Here is a 27418-nt window from a genome sequence, read left to right as displayed (position 1 = left end):
TTTACCGGATCGAGAAGGGGAGGAGGCACCGAGGATGAGTTATCCCTGTGACACCGAGCCTGTTGGCTGCGCGCTCTAGGAAGGCTGCGACGCACCTAAATCGGCTCCTGCAGCGAGCATCAGCAAGCCTCAGCTCCTGTCCAGGTTTCCTCTGCTTGACATGAAAGTGCAGCCGGGCTGCGACGCATCAGACATGGGCATCCCGGTGACGACCGAAGAAGAGTTGCGCAGAAATACCGTAATAACGCCGGAGGATGTGCTTGGGCTGCAGAAGATCACCAAGAGTGAGTAACCCGATTCTGCCACTGTAGCACGATTAGAGGAGTAGATCGATTAGTGAAACCCATCTGAGTGCCTTTCTGTATCGGCCTATAGATAAATGTGACATATAATTAGTTCCTCTGTGAATTTACTGGACACTAAACGCAGTCACCATGGACAGCGACATAATCTGACTCTGAAGGGATTTACAGACAATCCAGGATTAAAACACAAATTCTGACAAGCGTGTTTTCACTGAGCCGGTTACAAAGCGTCATGTCTTGTCCAGAGGACTTCAGGCGGTTGACTTGCCCGGGCCTATTCTAATGCACGTGGCGTCCACATTTTTGTAGGTGTTGTGCACGTCTCTCTGTAAAATGGCAAGTGTGTGCACTTCTTGGTGCGCGTCTCAAAACTCGACAAGATAATCCGGCTGTTCCTTTATTCTCACCTCAAGACACCTAGATCTGAGGTGGCAGATGGCCGGAGATGTGATCCACCGATTATATGCAGCTCATCACAGTCGTCCTTACAGGAGGACGCTCCAGCTGCCATCATGGAAAGTGGTTCCATACAAAAAGTACGGGGCAGGATGCTACAGGTTGTACAAAAAGACCTGGTGTCATAGTAATAAATCTGACAGACTCTCACCCGGGCCTCCTTTAGGGCTAGCCTGTGGTTTATCCTCGTCTCCTCAAAAGCCAAAGAATTTAGTTTCATTAAAATTTGTCCAAAGCTTCAAAATCCCTGAAAATGCATGTTTCATAAAATCTAGTGTCTTCAAACAGATTTCTATTTTACGCACATTTGAACTTAAACAATTGATGTTGAGCTCAGTTGTTCGCCCCTACAGTGTTTAAGTCTAAACACAAAAGGCAGCAGCTGTACGGAAAAGTACAAATAGAAGAAGAGGATGGCCAAAATCTATGTTGAGCTCAAGTGGGGATTATGGACAATGGCTTCGTGTCAATCTTTTGAAGAAGTGTGGGTGACAGAGCAGTGCTTTGTCTACGCTGTAATGCTTGCCAACACAATGGCTACATCCTTAATTAAAATTGAATGATGCATCCACCTCTTAATCTTCCATGCACAGCCGTCACAAAGTTGCTCTTTCAGAGCGATTTGGCACGGAGAGGGACGACGTAATCGAATGTTTGTGCTTGGGGTGTGAGTCAGGCACTTATTGCTGCATTCAAAATCTAAATGACTCAATTTTATTGAGCTGAAGGTGAATTATGTATGAGTGCCATTGTCTTAACTACGTGTATCTGAGAATGATTACTATTATTCATTGATACCAGGAGTCTAGTGATTACGGGCCGATAGCTCAGAGGCGCTGCTGCAGGAGGAAAGATGTTTGATCTTTTCTGGTGGAACGCCTCGTTTTCACTGTTTGTATGTAACCATCTTGAAACTGTTGCTTTAAATCAAACACACAAGTTCAGAGAGTTGCAAGTATAGATCATAGATTGGATTTTTTTCCAATGACAGTATGTAAACCCACACAGGTTTCCTATAAGAACATCAACAACTAGAAAAGCACTCTGAGGGCGCAGACCTCCGCCGAGCTGCTCATTTCCCTCCTAATTGGATTTACATCGTCCACATGGTGAATCTGGATAAATGAAGTTTTCAATTATGAAATGTTACTTGACCTCATTCTAGATCAGATCCAAAAGACATTTTGCATGACAGTGCATATCGGACCCCTTTATGACTGAGATTTTTGGTGAGTGAATTGAATGTATATTTTACAAGATATGATTTTGTTTTTTTACAAAGCCTCCATTATAAGTAAAAGGAAAATCCAGATTTGTCCTATATCCAGACGGGTATCGCTCTCAAAATTTAATGGGATCTAAGTTAGACCAAGAACCATCTTTAGATATTTTTTTCATCACAATCGATTCATTTTTTACGTAATCCTGCTGACAAACCAACCCCGTCAAGAACACAACCTCCTTGGTGGAATAATGATGCAAGCATGTAAGACAAAGCAGTGCTTACAACCCATCTGTAGCCATTCTTCAATTTATTGTATAACCACATAACTTTTTATTTGATTTGAAAATCATTTAGAGCAGGGTCCCCAAACCTTTTCCTTCTCTGATGCAGAGCCGGGGTCAGTTTGTAAGGAAAAGTGTGACGATTGCAGGGAGGCCTAAACATTTATTGTTTTCCAGACACCAAATAACCCTTTCTTTACAGAAAAAAAGTCAGGCAATAAATAATAACACTATTAATAGAATAAATAATAACTAAATAACCCTTTCTGGGTTTTTTCAGAGAAAAAGTCCATGGAACATCTTAAATGCACCGAATTCCATTATTGATCCCCCACCGGCTACTCGTGTTGTATGGGAAGCAAAATAAGAAAATAATTTTATTTTATTTATTTTTGGGGGGGTCTCTGGTATTGTTCCTGGGGCCAGGCCAAATGTGGAGGCGGGCTGTATTTTGGGGACCCCTGGTTTAGTGGATTATAAAAAGGTCAGAGTAAAAAAATATATATATTTAGAAAATAATATATTGATACAAATTAATATAATCAATTAAACTTATCACAGAAGTGTATATAATTTTTTTTCTTCTAAATTGGACACCTTTGTTCAAACAAGAATTTTGATTACGTCTTGTGAAGAAAATCTGTTCTCTTTTTTTTAATGCTTTTGATGCCCTTGACGTTCTCTGCCTCGGCTCGCTGTGATTTCCAGGTTCCTCACAGGGCAGATGGGTTTCCTTGTTGCTCGTGTCAGCTGGCGGGCTCAGCGAGGCGTCCACGCAGCTTAGTAGTTCTAACACTCCACTCCCTTTGATAGAGCAAGAAAGGAACAGTCAGAACACGACAGAGAAGCAGCAGCATCATTCTCGTTAACACTGAGAAGCACAGGACTTAATTTGGATGGTTTAAAATACAATAAATCAATAAGCTCACTGTTCAGCATTATCTGTATTTTGGCTGTGCACGGAAACAGAATTGAGAACCGGCAAAGTGTGTTAGTTTGCTTCTAATGTCCTGTTAAAAGTGAGAGATCTGTTGGCAACAGACACATATTCAAAAGTAGAACATTATTCTAGCGCATTAAACATAAAATGCTGGCTTGTTTATTAACAGACTGTTTCTCTTCCATGTCTCCAGCCTAAATGTCTGAATAACTTATCCAAGTTTTTAAATACTTTGTGGTTCTGCATCATTCTTACCATTCTAAATGGCCTTGCCAGTGATGACTTTTTCTTCACTGCAGAGCGAAAGGTTAGATGAAAGAATCTTATGCACATTCAGCTCCTCCAGAATGTTACCTCTGCATGAACTTCAATGTTTGCCAATTTGCCTACAGGTGCAGTTCACCTGAACAGCCTTCAGTGCACAGGTGTGCTATACATCCTGATGCTAGCGTCAGAGCGTCGTGCTGATGTCACCAGCGGCTGCAGGCTGTGCATCATTTTAACGTCAACACAAGGGAATGTCTGTATTTTCTTCATTGGTGTTTAAGGTTCAATCGAACACTCGTGCACGCGTTGATCGTCAGCCACAGAGTCGAATGGAAAGAATAAGGCATGTGAGGTCAATCCCCGTGCAGAAAGGTCTGTCACTCTGGGCTAATCTCGGGGATTTAGGAGCTATAAGAGGCAGCTCATGGTGTGAGACAGGCTGCGTGTATCTGAGCACAGAAACATGGCATGACTCAAGACTCGATGTGGATTTTGTTCACCTCATGTTGCGGGACGGCGTAAATTACTCTGTTGAACCAGAGTCGACTTTGTCTTGGGGTGTTTGACTAACGTATGTCAGCACAGCGAAGCATCACATACAACAAGAAATGTGATGCCTGGAGATCATGTTATGATGTGCATCTGTGGTGTAATTTATTTTTAATTTATTGTTATTTTGCATCAATTGAGAAATTTGATATTGGTTTTATTTTTATTTGTGTTGTTAAATGTCGATGATTTATGTACTAAGGACTTTCAACGGAAACAAGACCGCAAGGGCTTTTTTGAAATGCTCCTCTTAGACGGGATGTTTGACTGTATTTGTACTGTAATACATGCTACTGTTTGACTGTACTTGTACTCCAACATTCTATCTAATAAATATATTCATCATAATCAGGATTGAACTCCTGAAACTAAGTGTCGAAAGACTAAAGTCCAGTCATGGCCAACCGACCACCTGTGTTCAGAGTTGATAACAGACAAAGGGAAATGAAAGCATATTGATAACTAGGCATGATCCGGTCTTGTGATCGGAAATCGGGTCAGATCACGAGCTCGCAGACTCGATCGAAATCGGACGTTGCCTCCCGATCAGGACTCGGATAAATATGGATCGTTATTGTCATTATTTTTTATCAGATCTGGAGTTACGCTGTGGCACAGAGTGAGACCTCTCGACTACAGACAGAGACGGTAATGCGTGCTGCATTACATCACTTCCTGTGACACTATTGGTTGAAAGCTGGCTAAACACGGAAGCAGCTTGAAGCTCGTCGCGCGAGTAAGTCTGCGGTGAGGAAGTATTTAGAAGTAGATGAGGAAAACCTGGCGATTGAGGTTCTGTTCATTTTAATTTAAATATTCGTATTTAATCTTTCCTTTTGCCAAAGTGAACATTCATTCATTCATTCATTACTTGAATGTTTGAGCTACGCCACAGAAGTGCTCTGTTTAAGAGTTAAATGTTTCACTCGTCTTTATTATTTTTTTAATGTATTAAAGAAATATCGGATCGGGACTCCGGATCGGTTCAAAATCAAATGACTCGGACTCAGGGTAAAACAAAACCCGATCGGGACATCCCTAATTATGATCAATAATTTCATCTTCCAATTGACACGCACTCTGGATATTCTGCACTGAATCTGCAGATCCTCATTCCTCCAGAGGATCGAGGTAGAGTAAATTCTCTAAAACCAGGTGTCACAAATAAGAGCAACGTTTACATTGGCATACCACTGTCACCGAACCTGAGATGGACTCTTCTGATTCGCTGCTTCATCTTGTTGCAGATGCATCCAGGTGGATGAGGGAGAAAAAGACCAGCTAATCTCGACTGGCACAACATCAGAAATAGCGTTGCTAGGTGACAGTGTTGAAGGAAGTGAAGGGGAACACTTTGTGTGTGTGTGTGTTGTTTGGCAAATTATACCAGAAAATTTTACCCTCAAAATGAATTTCCTGCTATAAGGAGAGTAAATGATTTCAGTCTTCATTTATAGTTTCTAACAAGGATAATTGATTTACTTTACCTTCTTTTTTTATTGTCAGTGTTAAGGACTCAAGTTTGAATTGAATGACAAGATATGAATGTTATTGTTTAAAATACATGGCATGAAATAAAAATTGCTCATAAAAATGTTTGTAATAAAGAGTTAAATCAAAATAACCTATTTTAGTGAAACAAATGGGGTGGGGGCTGAGGTGTTGGGTGCAGGTTGGGCGCCGGGCCGGCCCGCTGTGCCCCGTGTCGCTGCGCTGGCCTTGGTTTCGTCGGCTGTGTTGGTGACTGTCGCTCTCGGGCCCTGGGCTGGTTCTTTTGCGGGTGGCTCTGGTGGGGCCCCGGGGGTCGCTCTCGGGCCCTGGGCTGGTTCTTTTGCGGGTGGCTCTGGTGGGGCCCCGAGGTTCGCTCTCGGGCCCTGGGCTGGGTCTTTGGCGGGTGGCTCTGGTGGGGCCCCGGGGGGGTTGTTCCCGGGTGCTGTGGTGACTTGGGGTGATCTGGGGGGTTCGTGCTGCCGTTGTTGGGCCCGGGATGATGGCCCTTTCCTTAGGTGGAGGTTTCACGTATGCTAGGTCCACCACACCAGCACCTATCAAAACTCGATGTGAGAGTTAGCTCTGCCCACCAGTCTCTGAGTCAGTGGAGGTTAGTGTCTGTGGGTTAGTGTCTGTGGCAAGTCCCACCACTAATATATATATATCAGTCTCTGGTATCCCGTGATAACTGAATGTCTCTTTGATAGCTGCAATCACAGTAGCCTTCAACTTTGCCACCTCCAATGTACCTTGAGAACTAACCCACGAGAAGAATGCGACTCTTTGTCCCAGAAGAACAGGTCAGTACCTGCCCTCTGCTAGGGGCGCTGAGGTACTGGAGTTGTCCTCAGTGGTTCCTTGTGTTCAGCCCTGTGCCTTGAACATTTATCACAGTTGTCCACAAGCTGGCTGATCTGAACGGACTCTGCATTTGACTATGCCTTGGTGGCCAAAGCGGAGCAGATCAAGTATTTCTCGACTCATACTTTGGGGAATAACCAGTCTGTCTTCTTAGCAGTAGCTCTCCAGCTAATGTGAGATTTTCTTTCTTGGGCCGGTACAGCCCCATATCTGGAGGTAGTGCATGTTTCTTGGGCCATCCTGACGGGTCCACGTGTTGCATCTGCTGGATCATCTTTAGGCTTTGCACTGTCGCTGGTACACTTTGAATCACAGCTTCCACGTGCCATTGTTCAGCTCATCTCGTGTTGATAGGGTGTCTGCTGTTTATAGAATAGAAATAGAAAGCCTTTATTGTCATTGCATAGTGGATATACAATGAGATTAGGAGCGCTGCTCCGTTTTGATGCTTAGGTACAATATAAAATACAAATAATAGTAGAAGAAAACAACAAGAATTGAGAGTGATAAACATTGCATGCAGATAGATTGTCCAGTACTTTGCATTTAGTAGTTGCATACATTAGTTATTGCACATGAGGTCGGGGAGGCGGCGGTATTGCACTTAATTTGTAACACATTGTTTACCTTCACATTACAAATTGCACATGGCGAGTAGTGGTAGTAGTGGCGAGTAGTTATTCAGAGCGCTGATGGCTCTTGGGGGGGGGGGGGGAGACTGTCTCTGAGTCTGTTAGTCCTGCTCTTGTGCAACCTGTACCGGGTGGGAGGAGTCTCTGACGATGTTTGTAGCTCTGCTGAGGTAGCGAGAGCCGGCGATACAGTCCAGGGGGGGCAGAGAGCAGCCGGTGATCTTCTGGGCTGTGTTGATCACTTTCTGCAGGGTTTTCCTCTCCGCTGCTGTGCACCCGGCGTACCACACCGTGATGCAGTACCCAGGATGCTCTCCAGGGGGCTCTGTAGAAGGCCACCAGCAGCTTCTCCTCCAGGTTGTTCCTCCTGAGCACCCTCAGGAAGTGGAGTCGCTGCTGGGCCTTCTTCACCACCGCCGTGGTGTTAGCAGACCAGGACAGGTCGTCGGTGATGTGGACGCCCAGGAATCTGAATGAGTGGACCCTCTTCACGCAGCCCCCCATGATGGTCAGGGGAGCTGGGTCTGGGCTGCGCTTGCAGAAGTCCAGGATTAGTTATTTGGTTTTTGTGGTGTTCAGTGAAAGGTTATTCACTGAACACCACGCCACCAGTTTATCAACCTCATTTCTGTACGCCAACTCATCCCCTCCTCAGATGAGCCCGACCACGGTGGTGTCATCAGCAAATTTGATGATGGCGTTGGAGAGATGGGTTGGCGTGCAGTCGTAGGTGTACAGCGAGTACAGGAGCGGACTGAGTACACATCCTTGTGGGGAGCCGGTGTTGACTGATGGTGGGGGAGAGGTGGGAGCCGAGTCTGACCCTCTGTGTGCGGTCAGACAGGAAGTCCTTAATCCAGGTGCAGATGGAGGTGGAGAGTCCAAGGTGAGAAAGTTTAACAGTTCAAATGTCAGGGATTATCGTGTTGAACGCTGAACTGTAATCCACAAAACGCACCCTCACGTAGTGCCCCCGGTGTTCCAGGTGACTCAGTGCAGTGTGAAGAGCTGTGACGATGGCATCATCAGTAGAGCGGTTTGTTAGAGTGATTAAGGATAGAGATTGAAAGGTGTTGACAGATGCCAGTAGTGTGCTAGGAATGAATGAATGAGGAAAATGAGAGAGAACAAAGGGTAGAGGCACCTTGCGTTTCAGGAAGTGACAAAAATTAACACGAGTGAAGTTTGAAAGGCAATGAAGATAATGAGGGATGAGGGAGGACATGAGAGTGGCTGGTGTTGGGGGAGGACGATGCAAAGGACAGGGTGAAGTGGAGAACGTTGATTTGCTGTGGAGACCCCTCACGGGACAAACCGAAAGTACAGTCGACTCTATATTCAAATGAACCGTTTTCAGATCTTTCTAATAAAATGAGAAATTAATTGCTCATTTATCCTAAATGTTTCTGAACGCTAAGCTACTCGTCCATTGAGTTAACTTCCTAACAGACAGACAGACGCCGGCGATTACATAACCTCCTCCTCCCCTCGGCGGAGGTAATAAATAAGACGACGTAACCTTAACTGGAGATACCCGGGGACACTGCTGTCATGGCTGAAGTTGAAATCCATCAAATAATTTTTTTTCTGTTATGTTTATTTAATTAGTTATCACAAGTATGGCATGCCGTTCAGGAACTTATTATATATATATATCAACAGTGCTGGAATATATATATGAAAAGTCTGAGAATATGGACCGAACTCTGGAATATATATATGAAAAGTCTGAGAATATGGACCGAACTCTGGAATATATATACGAAAAGTCTGAGAATATGGACCGAACTCTGGAATATATATATGAAAAGTCTGAGAATATGGACCGAACTCTGGAATATATATATGAAAACTTTGAGAATATGGACCGAACTCCGGAATATATATTTGAAAAGTCTGAGAATATGGACCGAACTCTGGAATATATATTTTGATATACAGTGGTACCTCAGCTTACGAATTTAATCCGTTCCGGGACTAACCTCGTAACGTGAAAACTTCGTAAGTAGAGACGCATTTTGAATGTAAATGCACTAATCCGTTCCAAGCCCCGCAAAAGTATTGTAACGGTTCATGTTTTAGGAGTGTTCATTATTCCTACGCTGCAGAGAGTCCGCAAAGGCATCCAGGGAGGAGGGGCGGTGTGTGTGTGTGGGTGCCGCGGGGAGGAGGAGGGGAACGGGAGAGCTGCGGGAGAGCTGCGGGAGCTACGCAGCTCTCCCGTTCTCCTCCTCCTCGCGGCACCCACACACACAGAGAGCTACCCGTCGTGTGCTTATTCCAGCGTCCGACGGACGCTACATTATGATATTTTTTTTAAATATTAATCTACCTGTTAGCTGTTACTTTTTGTCCTCTTTGTTTACTGGTCCTTTGCGGTGTTTTCTGCCTCGCGTTTCTTGAAAAACTGATCCGATGACGTCTGCTTTTGCCGGCTTTTGACAATCCGTCGGAAATGTGCGAGGCAGACGTCATCATAATGAGCAATAGCCCGACTTGTCAACACTTTTTCCGGGTGACACGAGGGGGACACGAATAGCATGCTGAGATACACGCATACGCAACGGGTTGCCAGGCAGATGGCAGAGCAGCTACAAGTTTGTTTACGTTCGGTGAACTCTGGGAGCGGCGAATAGCGCTATTCGCCGCTCCCAGAGTTCACCTCGTATCCTGAAATGCTTCCGTAACAAGAGGCAATATTTTCCCATTCAGAAACTTCGTAACCTGAAAATTTCGGATGTAGGGACACTCGTAAGTCGAGGTACCACTGTATATATTCGGATATTTTCAAATATATATTCAGACATTTTCATATATATATTCAGACTTTTTTCGGTGCACGGGAATATATATATGAAAGCCGCGGTGTAGTGGTTAGGGTTCCGCACTCACACCCCTGTTGCCCCTGTTCGGTTCCCGGTCGGGGAGCCAGATCGATGTTGTGTCATAAATGGAGTCAGCTCGAGATCTAGTGCCGGCAATCCTCAATGAGGAGATAATGAACGCCCTGAAACAAATCCGCAAGGGCTTTTTTGAAACACTCCTCTTAGACAGGATGTTTGACTGTATCTGTAATGTAATACATGTGTGGGTGTCCGTCTGACGCGCGACAAGTCACGTGATGGCTGGCGTGCCGACAGCTGTTTGTCACGCCCCCTCGCTGGCCAAACTGTTCTGACTTTATACGGCACTTGACAAGTCACGTGATGGGGTCGAAGCTGCCTGCCCCGGAACATGCATGCACGTCCATATTCTCAGACTTTTCGTATATATATTCCAGAGTTCGGTCCATATTCTCAGACTTTTCATATATATATTCCAGCACTTTTGATATATATATATAATAAGTTCCTGAACGGCATGCCATACACAAGTATCACAGCATTTATTTATTTACACTGTATGGGTTCAAATCCGACTTGGGGCCTCTCTGTGAGGAGTCTGCATGTTCTCCCCGTGTCTGCGTGGGTTCTCTCCGGGTTCTCCCCGTGTCTGCGTGGGTTCTCTCCGGGTTCTCTCCGTGTCTGCGTGGGTTCTCTCCGGGTTCTCTCCGTGTCTGCGTGGGTTCTCTCCCGGTTCTCCGGCTTCCTCCCACCAACAGAAACATGCAGCTTAGGTGGATTGGTGACACTAAATTGCCCGTAGGTGTGAGTGTGTGTGTGGCTGATTGCTTGTCTCTGTGTTGCCCTGCGATGACCTGGCGGCTTGTCCAGGGTATAACCCCGCCTCTCGCTGAGATAGGCTCCAGCTTGGCCCGTGACCCGATAGCGGACAAAGCGGTTAGAAAATGAATTAATGTATGGCTGTTAACAGCCAGAGTTGGATAGTCCTGTTTCACAAGACGGACATTTTTAGGCGAGGTAAGGTCAGGTAGCGTGTATTCTGCACTAGGGAGATCTCTATAAATATCTTCAAGCAGGTGGCTTAAGCCAGCGTGACCCATCTGCTCCCTAACCCCAGTAACAGCTGTGAGTTGGTGCTGACTCGTTCCTGCACCCACACCTTTCACGTGTGCTCGTCACATTTTGTCTCTTATTGTTGCCCCTTTCCCGTCTGCTTAAACGTCTGCAAGCCGTATGCAAAGTAGACAGCCAATAATAACTGCCCCATTAGCGTAACTCTAAAGAGATAGCGAGCGCATGTGTGTGTTTCCTGACCAGTCGGCCCATGTGGCACTGAAGACACGATGATCCTCTTAGGTTTAATCCTGCCCCGTTGGGAGGGGCGTGTCTCACGTATGCTTACACAGACACACACACAAAGGTCCGCATGGCCAAATCTGTCGCCCTGCTTCCTTACTCTGACTGCACAATGTGGGAAAACTTATTTTCTGTTGAGTGCAGTGTATCGAATGCAATAAATAAAACCCCCGAACGCATCGCGGGGCTATACAGACACAGACAACCCTTCACAACACACACACACACACTCATACACCACAGATAACTTGGCGTAATCAATTACACTAATTTGCATGTTTTGGACGTTTGAGGAAACCGGAGAACCCAGAGAACTCCCACGTGGACACGGGGACAACACCCGGTACCTTCTTGATGTGAGGCAACAGCGCTACCCGCTACGCCACCGTGCTTAACAGCAATTTTTCATGATCCCCATATATTTCAAACATCTGGATCTCAGATGCAAAAATTATACTTGGCCCCAGTTTAGACTTTGATTTGTGGTAGACCTTATGGGAATGTTATCGTATAACTTTTATTTGTGTATTCTTCTTATTATCCATGAAATTAGAATCACAAATCAAATCTTCTCTGTCCCACAAGACAGACAGGCCAATGCCAGCAAAGCCATGTCCTCCTTGGTAAAGGTCTTCGACATTACAAAAGGACCAGTCATCGTTCTTGGCATTACATGTTAATGTAATGTACCATCGTTTTAGGAGAGATTTTGTTTTTCGTTTTATGTCCCTATGTGTGCCTTAAGCCGTGGGCCTTCACACGATTTTGTTATGGCAGCATAATGACAATAAAAACTCTTGAATCTTGAATTTCTTGCAGCATGTTAACGTACAGCTGGTGGAATATAAAGAATAGCACCGCAGGCATGAAACAAGTGTTTGAAAGATAACGCATAATATAAAAGGAGAATAAGAATCTCTTACATAAATGAATAAACCCAGTTTTCTTCCACAGAACAAGCGACACGCGGCACATTGAATACACTGAAGATGAGCTGCGGCTTTCTAACGCAGACGAGGAAGTCGGGTGTTTGCTTCTGGGTCTTATCATGGCACAGATAAAAATCGGACTTTCCATTCTAGACCTTTGCGGTGCCCAAAGCGCTTTACAATTAAGCCTCACATTCACCCACCCATTGACTTCTGCCACGCAAGGCGATGCGAGGAGCAATGCCCAAGGACACTTTGACATGTGGACAGTCAGAGCTGGGATTCGAACCACTGATCACTGGAAGACCCGCTATACTAACTGAGCCACAGCCTCCCTAAAGAAACACAATCCTGTGTCTCCTCATGTGGTTACAGTGACGCATGGAGCAGATCTGAAAACACAAGATCATACGTCAAATCAGAGTCATGTCCCGGTTAGTCCATCGGGTAGAGATTTGGTGTCAATCGGGTGACCATTGGTACCATATGAAAGCCCTGTTGCTCAGGATTCCATTTATGCCTTGTAGCACTTTAAAATCAGCTTTCATGTTCAAAATGTTCATAATCCATTTTTTCCAAGCTTGCGCAGTCGCAAGATCTTAAACTTGAATTTGTATCCAGCCATTTATAACTATATGGGATGCACCAAATGAAAGCCTATTTACTCTCAATTATAACACGTGTTGTCAAAATACGAAAATATATGGAGGTTGCAGTGAAGGTACCACAAGAAATATTTTTATTCTGAGAAAAATAATGAAAGCATTAGGAATAGTCATGCTTGTAATTATTCAGTGTATAACAAATACTTATGAGCTATATCAAATTTGCTCTGCTATTTAAGGTAATTAATTGCTACTAACTTGCATTTAAGAAAATATTTAAGTATATAAGAAATGCCATAGTTAATTTTAAAACCCTTTTACCCCTACAATTATAACACCCGCCTGGTAATGTTTGTCCTTTTTCTCAAAGTGTCAGACAATGCCTCAATTTTGCCAATTATTTTCCCCCTTTTCCAGGAGAAATAGAAGTTTCAAAATCTGGTAAATATTTAACAATTTTATAGGTTAAAAATGGTTAAAACAGTGCAATAACAAATACATTAAAAAGAAGTTTTGAATTTTCAACAGTTTTCACATGAACAAATAATTAGACATTGCAAAAATGGAATTCAAATGATTTTACAACTGCTCAAGATGTTTTGTTAGCCTAAACCTATTAGTGTCCTGCTCCACGCTTTTACGTTTTTAGCTGGGGCACTGATGGAGACTGAATCCGTTCCTGTCAACTGCAGACAGAGCCCAACATTCCACTCATTACACGTCCAAGGTGTGCGTTTGTCATGAGGAGTATGTGGGCCCGTATGTGTGTCGCATGTCTGGGGAGGAATCGTTGCAGGGTCTTCCTCAGTTCTCCAGGCTTCTTCTCGAGGAGCATCACCAGCACCACCACTGGCTCCAGCCCCATGATGATGAAGAGGCGCAAATTATGGATGAAGATGTGAACGATGAGTTGGATGAGTTGGACTTTGAATGAATATTAGCATCAAATTGACTGTTTGATTCCATTTCAGCTGGTTTCCATAGTTCAATGTTAACTTCAAGATGTAGTATTTTCATATAACTCTGCTGTTGTTGCTTACGATGACGATGATGATGATGAAGATGAAGGCAATGATGAAGATGGCAATGATGATGATTGTGGTGGTGATAAGGAGCTTGGCCACTCGGACAAAATAAAGTAATATGTTTTCAGACAAATACCAGTTTATGTCATTTGCAGTATTTTCTTTAATAATGGTCCACTCTGAATAATTGATGTACCAAATGAAAGCCGAGATACTGCTCTCTCTGATAATATAGCCGGTAAACCATTTGTAAATATATAACGATCAAAAAAAATGATAGCTATAATTTTGTAGGGGTTTTATTGGGCGTAAAATGTTTTTGGGGGTACCTGTAACTCCTCTTATGTTCAATTGTTTTTGACCCAATAACTTGTTTAGTAGTTCAGAGATACCGAGCTTTTATTTGGAGCGTCAAATATACAGTGAGAGGTGATTCCATTCTAATTGCAGGAATTGAAGACTTTTGGTAAAGTTAGTTATTTTCTGATTTAACCCATTTGGAGAATTTGACAGGGGGCGTATCCAATTAGCATCTAGAACATGACTTTAATTTCAAACTGCTACCACGCAGAAATGGAATCCTGAGCAACTGGACTTCCATATGGTGCCAACGAACCTTGGTCACCCGACTGATACCAATGGACCGATGGACCTGAGCGCTCGCGTGGTGACGATGTTTTATTAATTGACAGCTGAGGGAGGAAGACAAACATGGCATCATGTCCCCTGGTCCTCAGGGGGGTTTGTACCCATGCAGGAACCGTCTTGCTATCAAAGCATTGAAACCCGCCGCTCCACCTTACAGTACATTTCATTAAAACATGAGGGAGGGGCTTTGACCTTATATAATAGCATAGCCTAACATGTATTTTATCTTCTTTTTTTTTTAGACTACCTTTGTTCTCCAGAAGAAAATGTCCACATGATTGACTTCACCAGGTTCAAGATCCGTGACATGGAAACGGGGACCGTCCTGTTTGAGATTACCAAACCTCCACCACCCGGTCAGCTCCAAACCTCACACTCGCCAGGAAAACTTTGCACATATATTATCTTGTCGGTATCATCAGTGGTTTTTAACCTATGACATGTAATGCATGGTGTTTTCTCCCTGTAACTGCAAAGGATATGAAAGTAGAGAGAATATGGAATCAGGAAATGGTTGCAAACATTAACCATTTTTCTTTCACTCTTTGTTGGAAATGTCTTTTCTTCAGCTGGAGGCTTAAAGCACTGCGACCTCAATGCTGGCCGGTTTGTGCGATACCAGTTCACCCCAGCCTTCCTGCAGTTGCGGCAGGTTGGAGCCACGTAGGTTTACCTGTTTGTTCCGTTCAGATCACTAACATGTCTTCCAGTAGCGTCCAGACACCCCCGATGCACTGAGAGCACATGCGTGCTGGACGTAGGAGGTGTGTCGGCGTCAGCGAGCTAGCAGGATGACGAGGATTTGTGTGAACGCAGAGCAGCCTTGCCCACCTGCTGAGTCAGGCGCCAAATAGCCGTCAGGCCTCCAGAGCGGTGCTCGTCATCAAACTCCATCCTAACGATGAATGAACTCCATGCCTGATTTTCTGATGGCAAATGGACAGTGTTGTCAGCCTTTTGGGGGTTTCTTCCCTGTGTTTTAATATTTACCGATGCCAAGGTTGGTTGTATTTTCAGTTTGGATTCTTGCATAGCAAAAGCTATGAAGTGGAATTCCTTAAAAGTTGGTGGGAGGATGGTATGGAAACGAATGACGGGACAGATCCAGAACCTTTGACTTTTACATCTAAACCAGCGTCTCCAACCTTTTTCCTGCCACGGACCGGTTTCACGCCGGGCAATTTTTTCGCGGACCAGGGGGTAATTAAATAAAGAGGAATCTAATCTTACCAATAAACTTTATATTATGCACTTGCAATAACTAACTAATAAATAAGTATTACACCAATATCTGCTCACCAATAGTTGTGGTCTCAATAATCGCTTCTGTCCGGTTTCTTGTGTCATAAATTCCACATTCTTGTCTTTTAATCCGGGTTCTTAATCTCAATGTGCCGGAGCAGTTTTGAACCCTTCATTGCCTCATTAATGAAGCCAGGCAGCTGTAGCTAAACCGTGTTTTAAGTCTTAGTCCTGGTTTGTCTGGTTTTTTTAGTAACGTATCACGTGACCAAGAAAATTTACATGCGATTGTTTTACGTTGGAGAAAATCCGGTCGTTTTTCAAAATAAAACACTTTTTAGACGCTAATAATCGATACAACGGAAGTTGTATAAATGAGTTCTTCTTTCTGTGCGGTCCGGTAACAAATGCCTCACGGACCGCTGGTTGGGGACTACTGCAGTAGAGCATTTTTCAACTTTTGTCTTTGATTTGTCAGCGAAAAACACCCAGGGAGGACAAATCTGGCATATTTACAGTTTCTGTGTTAAGTGCAATTTTTTGTTGATGAAAAAAAATATATATTCTGATTTTGAATTTGGATAAGGCTTGATTAAATTCAAAGGGGAGTCTGTTTTCCATTCCATTTCATTGCCTTAATTGTTAATTTATTCCCTGTCTCTCTGCAGAGTTGAGTTCTCAGTGGGAGAAACGCCCATCAACAACTTCCGCATGATTGAGAGGCACTACTTCCGCGATCAACTGCTCAAGAGCTTTGATTTTGAGTTCGGCTTTTGTATGCCCAGCAGCAAGAACACGTGCGAGCACATCTACGAGTTCCCCGCACTTTCTGAGGAAATCAGTGAGTGTTGCCGCACAAATCCCCACGAGACACAAACGCGCCCACACACGGACGCTTTACCGGCTCTATCAGGATTCAATGAGACCAGTGTTGTGTGTCTGCTTCCTCTTTCAGTGAGGGAGATGATCCTGCACCCTTATGAGACTCAGTCTGACAGCTTCTACTTTGTGGACAACAAGCTGGTGATGCACAACAAGGCAGACTATTCCTACAGTGGGGGCCCGTGAGAGAAGCAGCCTCCGCCCTGCCTGCTCGAGACATGATCTATGATTCAGGACCAGAAACCGATGAACTGATGGTCCTTTTTGCTGACATTAATCACTCTTGTCTCATTCCTCTTAGCTCCATGGATTTCCATTCAGGTATTCAGCTGCCAGACTTCCTCTTTTTGCAGGCGCACCAAACGCCATTTGGTTTATTATCGGTTTAGATCAGTGTGTGGGTGAGAGTGTTGGCAGCAAGACGGATGCAGCGTCTGTGCATGCTGCTGATTTCCAGTCCGTGTGTGTGTGTGTTCCACTCAGGCACAGTGACTGATTTGTGTTTGTGCATTTTGATAGCTATTAACACCAAGAGAAAAGCCAGATAAAGAGGGACCACGTCACGACAGAAGGAATTTACTGGCAAGACTTTCATAATGATGCATCTTTTCAGATAAACATTTATATTTCTCATTACGTTTTCTCCTGAAGTTCAAGAAATTTCTAATTGCACACATTTAAATGATCTTTTCTCTTTTCTTTCTCAGCCATCGGATGATTGAGCAAAAAAATGTCTCTTCTGTCTTAGTGCTACGACTTCAGGAGTATTTATTTATTTTTTAATGAACAGCCATTTTGAAGTTTGGACAACCTACATTAGCCAGAATTTTGATATCCAGTAGAATCTCTGTAGTGCTAAACACTGTGTGTACTTTAACGCTAAATGTTTTCCGAATAACATTGAAAAGTATGTGAAGTTTTGACAGCAGAAATTGCATTGTTGCAATAAATAGACCTATGGAATTTTTTTTGAAGTGTTTGTATCGGTTGTTTGTTTTTTTATTGCATTGAGTTTCTTTCGTAAAGACGAAATGATACAAAGAACAAAAATTATCATTGCAACAAAAAATTCTGCTGGGCAGAAAACAGATGAGCAGAAAAATGTCCTTTAAAAATAATTCAAATGAGCGTAAACGTAAAAGACTAAATAAAAGGGCCGAGATCCGAGCAGCTATAAGAGAAAAACAAGACAAACACTTGTTTCTCTGTTCGTAGTTTGTGTTTTCTTTTTACATTTCTTCTCATTCATGATGCATTTCTGAATGAAGATTTGTACCTGATCCAGTAATGAAAATTTAGATTATCCACTTAGTACAGCACTGTTACTTCCACGGGCTTGGTAAAATTGATATTCCTATAATCACTTTTAAAATTGATATAGATAAGTGGATTAATAATTTGTGTTTGAGGCCGTGAAGGAAACAGTTATGGTGGAAGAGTTCCTGGTTTATTTAAAGATAAAACTCAATTCCTGTTTGTCAGGCTGCAGAGCTTAGGAAAGAGATGGATGTAGCTCAGAAGATGGAACCAGCTGTCACAAACTGTATTTCCTGTCCTCTCCTGTGTCAGCAAACGTGCTGCATCGTTGCCATGACGTTGGTCATCACCCAGCGTAAATCATATAAAACGTCATCTCGCTGCTTGTTTTTAAATGTGTTTAAATATGTTGCATTTGAACACTGCAGCAAGAGATTGTTTGGCCCCTTAAAGGTGGCCGAAGCCAGCTGTGAACGCACGATAAACTGAAAAGCCCATCTGGAACTACCAAACAGCTGCATATTTTCACATCCAGCGGTCACTGAGCAACATTAGCCTTCATTTGGAGCCGTGTTTGTTTAGCTGCTTCACTCAGCCCATCCAGTTTTGAGCTGAGCGGCTAACGTGCAGCAGGGTTGAAGATTAAACGGGGTATATAACAGACTTCTATCTGCAGGCAGCAGAACAATGAGCTGAAACTCGTGTCTCCTTAACGCCATGAATCTGTCAGCGCACACGCATGCACCAAGCAACTGCACATTTGTTTGAAGTTGCAGCCAGTTCATCTTAAAGTGCGGAAACAGGAGTTAAAACTGTAAATCTGTTAAGATGGAGGAACTTTACGTGCATCTGCGTATCCTCGCAGTTTGGAGAAAGGCCAAGGCGCTGACTCCGCATGACCTCAGGCTAGTGGAGGGGCCAGTCCGCAGTCATGCAACCATCACATCAAGCTCAAAATCAAGTTTGAGTCCAGAACCTTCTTAGTGAGAAGTGAGACGTTTGTAGAACATGATGTAAGTATGTCTGGACAGATGCAATATATATATATATATATACATATACCGTAGACAGTTTTCATTAAGGATACTTAAACTTAATTTAATAAACCTATTAGCAATTAATAATTAACCATGACATAACATGAGCTGTTACAAAAAAACAAGGTTGTGTATTGAAACATAAATAAGATGAAAGACGTCTAGACATTTTCTTATCATCTGAACTCTGGTGAGAATCAGGAAATATATTAACCCTGCACGGATTGGTCACAAAGATGATTTCATGGTTCATATCTTTTCCATGGTCGCAGTCTGCAGTAATATTCCTCATTCTGATGAATTCAGATCGTGAGTTGTCATGTGAAAGAGCCCCGAGAGTGTTGAGGTTGGGGAGATGGATGTGGTGCACGAGATCCCCAGCCTCGTTCCACTCCTGAGCAAACCCCAGAATCCTGTTGGTTCAAACATGCAGCTCTGAAATCTGTCTTTCCATCCTCCGACTCTGCATTTAATCGGCCAACGGGAGGAGGTGTGGCCTGCAGGCAATTGACTTGAACGTGGAGGCCCTCCAGGGTCCTAGGGGGCGTCGTCCTGGAGGCAAACTGCGAATCAGATGCAAGGCTGTCCTCCCTTAACTCCTCCCATAAGTTCCCTGGAAAAAAGATCAGGAATCTGACCATCATAGAACTATAAGATCTCCTGCACTTAAACAAGATCAGTCATTCATAATATGTTATTGAGGGAAAGGAGAAACATCTTTCTCCTCTCTCTTACTTTTTGTCGACTATTCTGGTCTAATGGCAGCAAAGCATTTTAATTTACAGCCTAACCAGCCCCAAACAAAATGATGATACATTTCGACGCCCAGCTGAGACAACGAGATGTGCAACACTCTGAATGTTAGGAAGCATGTCATTGATGCTTCATTATCTAGTCCGCTGGAATGTTAGAAACGAACGTGGCTGATGGGAAAACACTCAAATATAACCGACTCGCCTACCTTGTAGCTGCAGGTCGGTCAGGCTGGGGTCGAGTGTGTCAATGTCGTAACTAGCGTCTCCCTCCAACAGGAAGTCCTGCATGCTCCTGGGGCCGGGGCCGTACTCCGCCTGCAGGGTGGCACTGTACACAGGCGCCATATTTCCCACTGTGGGTGAGTTCAGGCCTCCAGGGGCATTTGGCTGTCCACAGGGTGAGTACACGGCAAATGAGGTGCTGGGATGAACAGTGGCAGTGGGAAGGTAACAGGGTGGCTGCGGTTTAGTATGGGCATAGTGGGGATAGAGAAGGGACAGGCGGGGGGGTTGAAGGTGATCTTGGGTGCCAGAAGACGAGGTGGAGCTGTAAGCCGGCGTGACTCCGGGTAACAAAGCTGCGCTGCTGTACGGTGGCAAAGTCCTGAACCTGTCCAGTCTGTCTCCCAGGAGACGATCGAGGCTTTCTGTGAAAAGCGGAGTCATCAAATTCAGTTTCAATCAAATTACCGTCTGCTGTTGACACATCAAAACATCTGTAAACAAATATTTGTTGTTGTTTTTTAAACCTTTTAATATAATATATTCATGGTGAAAAGAACTATTTTTGACTTTGTCCTTGGGTCCAACCTGGCCTTGCCATACTCCTGCGGACAGCGATGGGATCCTTGCGGCGCCATTTGTGCAGCTCATCCTGCATTTTCTCCACCTTGGCTGGATTGAGCGACCACAAGCAACCTTTACGGGAAGAGTTTCCATTTCTGTTCTCCACCTTCACAAAGCACTTGTTCAGGGAGAGGTTGTGACGCACAGAGTTCTTCCATCCATCAGGAGCTGTCTGAAAATTGGGGAGGTGGGACAGACGCAGAAGGCAGAAAGTTTAGAACTTAGAACTTTAGAACTGCTTTCCTTTAGCTTCATATGTGATATCATATCATTTCATGATGGGAAAATAAAACGACTGAAATTGAGAATCTGCTGTTAAAATATATAGTGATGCACTTTTTTCTCTGTTTCTTAGCTGAGAACATGTCAGAAAAAGATTGATAAATCACGACTAAACAGCTAAACAGGTCAGCTAATGGATCAATACTTTTTAGAATGGGAAATTTAGGAACTCCAGCTCCAAGCGTATTCTGCCATCAAAAGCAGAAGCAAATCAGTCTTAATCATGATGTTGATTTTATAGGAGAAGGGACAGGAATTATATGCATTCATTCTACTTTATTGATCCGCTTAATTACTGCTAAAAGCACTTCTGGTAAGATGCGTACTATATTTCGTTGCTTGTACTTGTGAATCTTCTCTCCTCTTATGATTTTGATAACTCAGTGGTACCTTGAAATAGGGGAAGTTTTCAATCATGAAGCTGTAGATCTCACTGACAGGCAGGCTTCCCGTTTTACTGTTCCTCAGGGCCATGAAGATCAAGACGCTGCAGCCACAACAGAGACGCTTTCACATCAGCATTTTATCTATTTGCTGGCTTTACCCCCCCCCCCAAAAAAAGCACTTTAACTAAGGTATCCCAGCATTATCCAATGGAACGACTTTAATGCGCCAGCGAAACATGACATTTGCATGTTTCAGGTATGAGTAATAAATGCAGACAAATACACAAAAAAAAAATTCATGTAAATTACATGTGATGCAGCATTACCTGTATGAGTAAATGGGCTTGGGGAAGAGGGACCGCATGGTGCCGTCCTGGAATGATTGCGTGGGAAGAGCATATTTTGAGCCGCTGCAATGGTCATCATTTCTGAATGACACCTGCAGTGAATGTAAACACACACAAATCATCAATGACAACTCTCCTTTTCTCCAAATGTCCAAGCCCTTCACCTTTAGATAATAAACCTCAATCACTTTTTTAACGACAGTTGTGTCTCCTATTGCAGCTCAGCCAACACGTACCTGCTGTAAAGGGCTGAAGGGCGGATGGTAGGACGGATAGCTTTGAGACAGGAAGCAGGAAGACTTTACTGGTAGTTCCGGGTTTGAATTCTGCAAATACATAAATAAGTGACATTGTTCTGTGAAGCCGTTTTCTAACAGCTAAAATCCTTTACACGACTAACAACATGAGGAATCAAAAACGGTTTCACGCCTACACTAAGTGACTTTGTTGTGAGTGCAGTGAGGACACATCCCTTCTGCGCTGTAGAGTAGTTCAAAAGAAAACTTTCATTCCTCATACATCAGCTCGTGTTTTTTGGTTGCCTTAACTAAAAAAACCAGTCAAACATGAAATCAGTGTCACTGCTGGAGACCTACGGCCTTCGAAGGTGCATCACTGAACTGCTGCGGGTACAGATGGAAGCACTCAGAGTCAGCGGGTCCCGGTCCTGGTCCAGACCCTGAACTGGTGGCCTCATCAGCTGCGTGCCTCTTCTTCATGCTGAAGGCGTTGCTCCCTTCCCGGGTGAAGTCGATCTCCGTGCCCTCTTTAATCTGCGATGTGGTCATCATCACAGTGGATACAAATCATTCAAGGAGTCATTTATAATCTATAATCTGCTGTCAATGTCAGACGGAGAGGCTGCCAAGGTCTTTAATGGGAATCTCCTGCTGCATGTAGAACATCCTCTCTCACAGCCAAGCAGCTACGGAGAACTGGCGCTACCGGTGGCGCTCACATGAAACCATAGAGTATGTGAGATTATGTGTGCAACACACAAAAGCAGCTCATAGCGGCTAGCAGCCAACTCAGTTCAGAAAAAAAAACATATTTTCAGAAAAGTTTCAAACATGGGAGAACGCAGGACATCGGACGAGTGTTGATTTATTCATGAAAATTACTATCAATATCACCATAATTAAATGCAGAGATGTTCACCGTGATGAAATCAACACCTGACATGGTTGATGAAAAAAGAAAGAAAAGTAGAAGAAGATGAACATCCACATTTCTATCCACAAGAATTTGGAGAGAAAACAATGTTGGTTTTCTTTCTAAATAAGTATTCAAATATGCAGTTATTTGGATTCGCATGTGCAGCCATGCCGATGTCATCCATCCATCGGCATCCATTAGAATGATCTGAACGCGTGTTGTAATGGTGGGGGGGAGGGGCCTGAAAATAGTTAGGGAGGGTCAAAGGTCAGCCATACTGCTGTGTAAAGGAAATGTGTTGTCCCGCACCTGTGTAGAACCAGAACCAACTCGTCGTCCTGGCCCTCCTGCAATCTCACACGGATTCTACTGCAGAGACACGCGACGCCGATGCTGCTACGTGTCGCTCCTTCGCTTATAGATCAACCTTTTGCTCTTTAAACAGCCGAGGTAGATAAATGTGTTGTTATAAAGAGGTTACCTTCTGTGTTTACTGTTACACAGAAGAAGCTGCGTCGTGTCGAGCAGAAGGGCCAGAGGCAACCCAGTACCTGTGATTCTGCCATCTGCTGGCAGGACGTCCCACAAGGCTCGCAGGTATGCCGGCTGGCCCGAGGGATCGATGCCAGAGACTTGCTGCTACTGGAATGAAACGGCAGAGAGTCTGACAATCTGCTCCTGTGAAGAGATTCAGAAACACACCTCTAAGATGAAGCTGTCCTCAGACACTGACGCCTTCCGGCCTGCTCTTCATCAAACGGACGGCTCCTTATTACCTGATTGCACCGATTTGTAATGGATGACATCTTTTGATTATTTGCCACGTCAGATCAAATAAGCAGTGAATTCTCACATGTATGTTACTGAAGCAAGCTGTGAAGAAGCTATGCAAGTTTCCCTGTTCAGCGCATTTCCTGTGAAAGACTTGCGTATCTGAGAAAGAGCTCATGGGAGAAAAAAACATGAAGCAGAATTTAAGTTTGGCATCAGAAACCTTCAATCTAAAGGAAAAATATCAAATGATGAAAGTCCTTCAATATATATATATATATACATATATATATTGATTTTATTGTTTGTTTGTTGTGTGCAGTGGAGAATATCTGAGACCTGTTACACTGGAAATGAAACTTGACAGACCGAAAGACGGATGGATGGACAGGATGAAACAAACGGTAAATATAAAGCGCTTTCTCCACCATGGCGCTGCCCAAAGCGCCTTCTAGCCACCTGTTAATGTCTCGTGACGTAAATGTGATGCTGTTTGTAAGTCCATGTGGTTAACCTCTTTATACTTCCTGTCAGTTGGCACATGACAAGCGGAAGTACTTTTTTCTCCTATGCTGTGTCCTCTGATGGCATAACTGGAGGTGTTGGTAGTTGGTACGCGGTGCACGGGTTTACACAGGTGATGGTCAGGGTGGGTTATCTGATCCCAGCAGGGGTGACAGACACGTGGCCCGGGTTCCAGTAAAGGTAACGCCAACCCGAACATTAACCAAGCTCATTAGAACTGCCAGCAAACCATGACAAGCCATGAAGCCGAGTAATGCTGAGGCAAAGAAAGTGTCATAGAGCCCTCTTAGAGCGTGAACGTGTGTGTGTGTGTGTGTGTGTGTGTGTGATTAATTATGATTCATTATTTTGGCTGTCCCTCATTATTACCTCTGTTGTGACCTGGTGGTGTGGAAGACACCGTATATTACATGGATAGATATATCAGGAACTTCTGCTGAAATTATTCTTTCATGTTGGGAGGAAGGGAAATGTTTTTGAATGTGATCTTTGAACATTTCCATTCAGAAATATTCTTTTTTTTCTCATCTAATTATCAACCTAATGTGATTCCAAAGTCTCTTGGTAGGTTTTCTTCGTCAAGGAGTCATACTGAGCTGGATCTACGGAGGTGTGCTCTCCAAATGATGTTTAATTTGGGCTTTTTTATTAGTCCTCTAAATATTTCCTGATCCAGTCCGTCTGTCTGTCACGAAGTAAAATTACATCCAATTTTCCTGAAACACAATTTATTTTTCTTTTGTTCTCAAAGCATGTCCAGAATCCTCAGGGATGCTCCGCACCTGTACTGACAAACTGTTGGGAAGGAAAAAAGTAGTTTTCAGAGTTGTTCTCTTAATCCAAACAATGATCGTAGCTGAAGATCACCGACGTCCTTGTTCAGGTCATACAACAGAATCACAAAAAAAATATTGTCAAATCAGCATGTGATCTATCGAAATAAAACAGCAGCTGGAGAATTGAGAACCAGCAGACGGTGTGTGAGTAAATAGATCAGTAAATGGAGACAATGCATGTAATTAAATCTTATCTGCAATCATTCATAACATAAAGACTATTTCCTTAAATCAGCAGTACCGCCGTTACAGTATGAACAATGGCGTCGTTCTTCTTGAGTGACAGGCTCATAAGAGCTCACATTCCTCTGCAGTGATGTCACTGACAATAAATTCCTTGGTGCCGCGGTTTCTCTCTCTGTCCACGGCTGAACGTCCTCAAAGCTACAACTTTTCAAGGGGATTGTTCAACAGTCCGAATGAACGGGGGGAACAATGAGAACAAGGAAAGCTGTTCCTTTTTAGATTTTTGTGTGTTGCTCTAACACAGATGGGAAGCCGTCGCCCACGGCGGCTACACGGGGGCCACCCATCAGTGAAAGGATGAAGGAGGAGTCGGGTGTTGATGGTTGTTTATAACCATCAGTCTAATTACTTCCAACATTAGAATTGAAGCCAACATTGGCACAACAGTTTGGTTGTTCAGACGACATTGTCGGCTCCAGTCGGATCCAAAATTAACAACAATGTCAGTAATGAAAGTGGAAAGCAAAGAAGAGCCTACATTTCTGCCAAAGCCATCGTAATAAGATGAAAACTGTTACCAGCTGGCGTCTGAAAGGAGAAATGGGCTCGGTCGCGGGGAGTGAAAAACCCGCGTGACTCATTTTGTGTGACCATGAGGAGATTATCAATAGTTGTAGCAATGGATCGAGGACATGTGACCAACAATCAAATTCCTTGATCATGTAAAATTACTCCTAACATTTATTAATAGTTAATCAACAGGATTTTCCATAGTGGAAACTCTGGATCTAATGTTGTCTAAATATCATCATATCTAAAATGGCCTCAAATCAGTGAGCTAAAACAGCCCCCCCCCCCCCCCCCCTCCACATAGATTGGCATTTCAACAATTACGATCAAACAGTCACTGTGACATGAGAAGGTTTTACAGCCCTGATCAACAACATACAGCAAGAGTCATTCAGGTGAGACATAAAAACAGCAGCGCCATGACACAGGTACCCCCTCATTAGGCAGGAAATCCATTGTGCTATCATTGATAATCGTGGCTTCGAGCCAACGATAAGCCTGTGACCGTAACAACTGTCACACAAGCCAGGAGTGCAGCCTCCTCGGATTTATCCTTTCAGGATTCTCATGAGCTGAATGAAGGAGAATCAGGGTGACATTGAGCTTTCTATCCCTTCGTTGCTTCTTTCCTTTCTGTCTGCTGCCAGTCTCCACGGCTACCAGGTGGCGACGTTATAATACCTGGTGGCAGGTATTGCTGCAGGTATAGCTAGGCTAACTATTGCACCCAAGTGGGACAAAGTAGGGCACTATTGAATATTTGTTGTTGTTGTTGTTGTTGTTGTTTTCGACCACTAACCCATTATATTTATTTGACGTCTTTAATCACTGACACAAACAATGCAGTAACCCACGTTTATTTGTCTGCTTGTCTGAATGATGCATCTCAAACATTTTGCGTAATGTTGGACTTGATTTACTTTTCAAGCAGATCCCAGCGCAGTGGATTCTGCTTGCTTGCATTAGTCGGTATCTAACTGGAGCTCAACAGAGAAGAGGGTCGACGTTCGCGCCTTATGCATGTTTAACTGAAGACCCCTGGGTTAAAACATGATGCCCTTGATCACAAGCTGCAGCCAGAAGTCCTCATCCTCATTCATCCAGACTGGGAGAGACCAAACATCATGATCCTCTGTAAACGTCGCAATCTGGACATGTCTCTTCACATTAATAAAAGGAATAGGCTTGAAGCATAAAAATACCAGAGTGATATGTGAAGATGGCAGAAAAAAGGCGCAGCACAAAAAGTTCTGTTTTCCCAAACGCCTAGAAAAAGGAACTTTTGGCACATATAAATCAGATATGTGACAGACAGCATTGTGATACCGCAGATAAACATGCATAACTAAAGGTTTCTGTTAATGTCTAAACTGATTCGAAAGATTTAATCAAATATTTCTCCCCCCACGGCGAGGACACACACACTTCAATCAAAGGTTTCCAGCTCATTCACGGAGGTTGTCCAGTATTCAACACTATAGTCTCTATTTCAGTCTCTATTCTCTCTCACTGCATGGACAGAAGGCAAAGACATAAATCACAATCAGTGTCAATCTAGTAAGTATCGCAGCAGAAATAGTCAAACTTAAACAGCAACACTGTGTAAGTTTACCAACCTTTCCAATCATTAACTGCCTCCTGTCTTCTCTGGGGATCAGACTTTCTCATTCAGACCTGCAGCATCTGTGAGGCTTCATCCCCGTCGCCTTAACAGTGAGCCACTTCGATTGCTGACTGTCTAGATGCGTATGGAAATGGTTGATGGGCTGGTTTCATATTTTAGCAGCTCAGAAATATCATCCTCGCTCTGAGTGTGTGCGTGTGTCTTTGGCTCTCGTCCAGGCTAGCCCAGGAAGAAGTTATACAGAAAGACAAACCTGCCGCAACAGGTTCCAAAAGATGAACCGGGGCAGTCACTGGTATCTGGC

At 43.7% G+C, this 27418-nt stretch overlaps 2 protein-coding genes across 2 annotated transcripts; one reads left to right on the top strand and one right to left on the bottom strand.

Annotated features, from left to right (window-relative positions):
• The first annotated feature begins 160 nt into the window (after window positions 1-160).
• Window positions 161-16723, top strand: unc119a1 (unc-119 lipid binding chaperone a1). Its single transcript, XM_068745436.1, has 5 exons — window positions 161-284; window positions 14656-14769; window positions 14983-15076; window positions 16324-16496; window positions 16611-16723. Exons 1-5 carry the CDS (start codon window positions 161-163, stop codon window positions 16721-16723), a joined length of 618 nt encoding a protein of 205 aa, XP_068601537.1.
• A 1737-nt stretch (window positions 16724-18460) lies between these two features.
• foxn1 (forkhead box N1) lies at window positions 18461-22235 on the bottom strand. The gene is made up of 7 exons (XM_068745818.1): window positions 22044-22235; window positions 21427-21539; window positions 21105-21201; window positions 20397-20604; window positions 19793-20233; window positions 19294-19444; window positions 18461-18464 (listed from the first exon to the last, which is right to left on the bottom strand). The coding sequence occupies exons 1-7, from the start codon at window positions 22233-22235 to the stop codon at window positions 18461-18463; spliced, it is 1206 nt and encodes a 401-aa protein (XP_068601919.1).
• Window positions 22236-27418: the final 5183 nt, after the last annotated feature.

Source organism: Brachionichthys hirsutus, chromosome 11 (assembly GCF_040956055.1).
Source record: "Brachionichthys hirsutus isolate HB-005 chromosome 11, CSIRO-AGI_Bhir_v1, whole genome shotgun sequence".
Lineage (NCBI taxonomy): Eukaryota > Metazoa > Chordata > Actinopteri > Lophiiformes > Brachionichthyidae > Brachionichthys > Brachionichthys hirsutus.
This window is presented reverse-complemented; position numbering and strand designations above follow the sequence as displayed.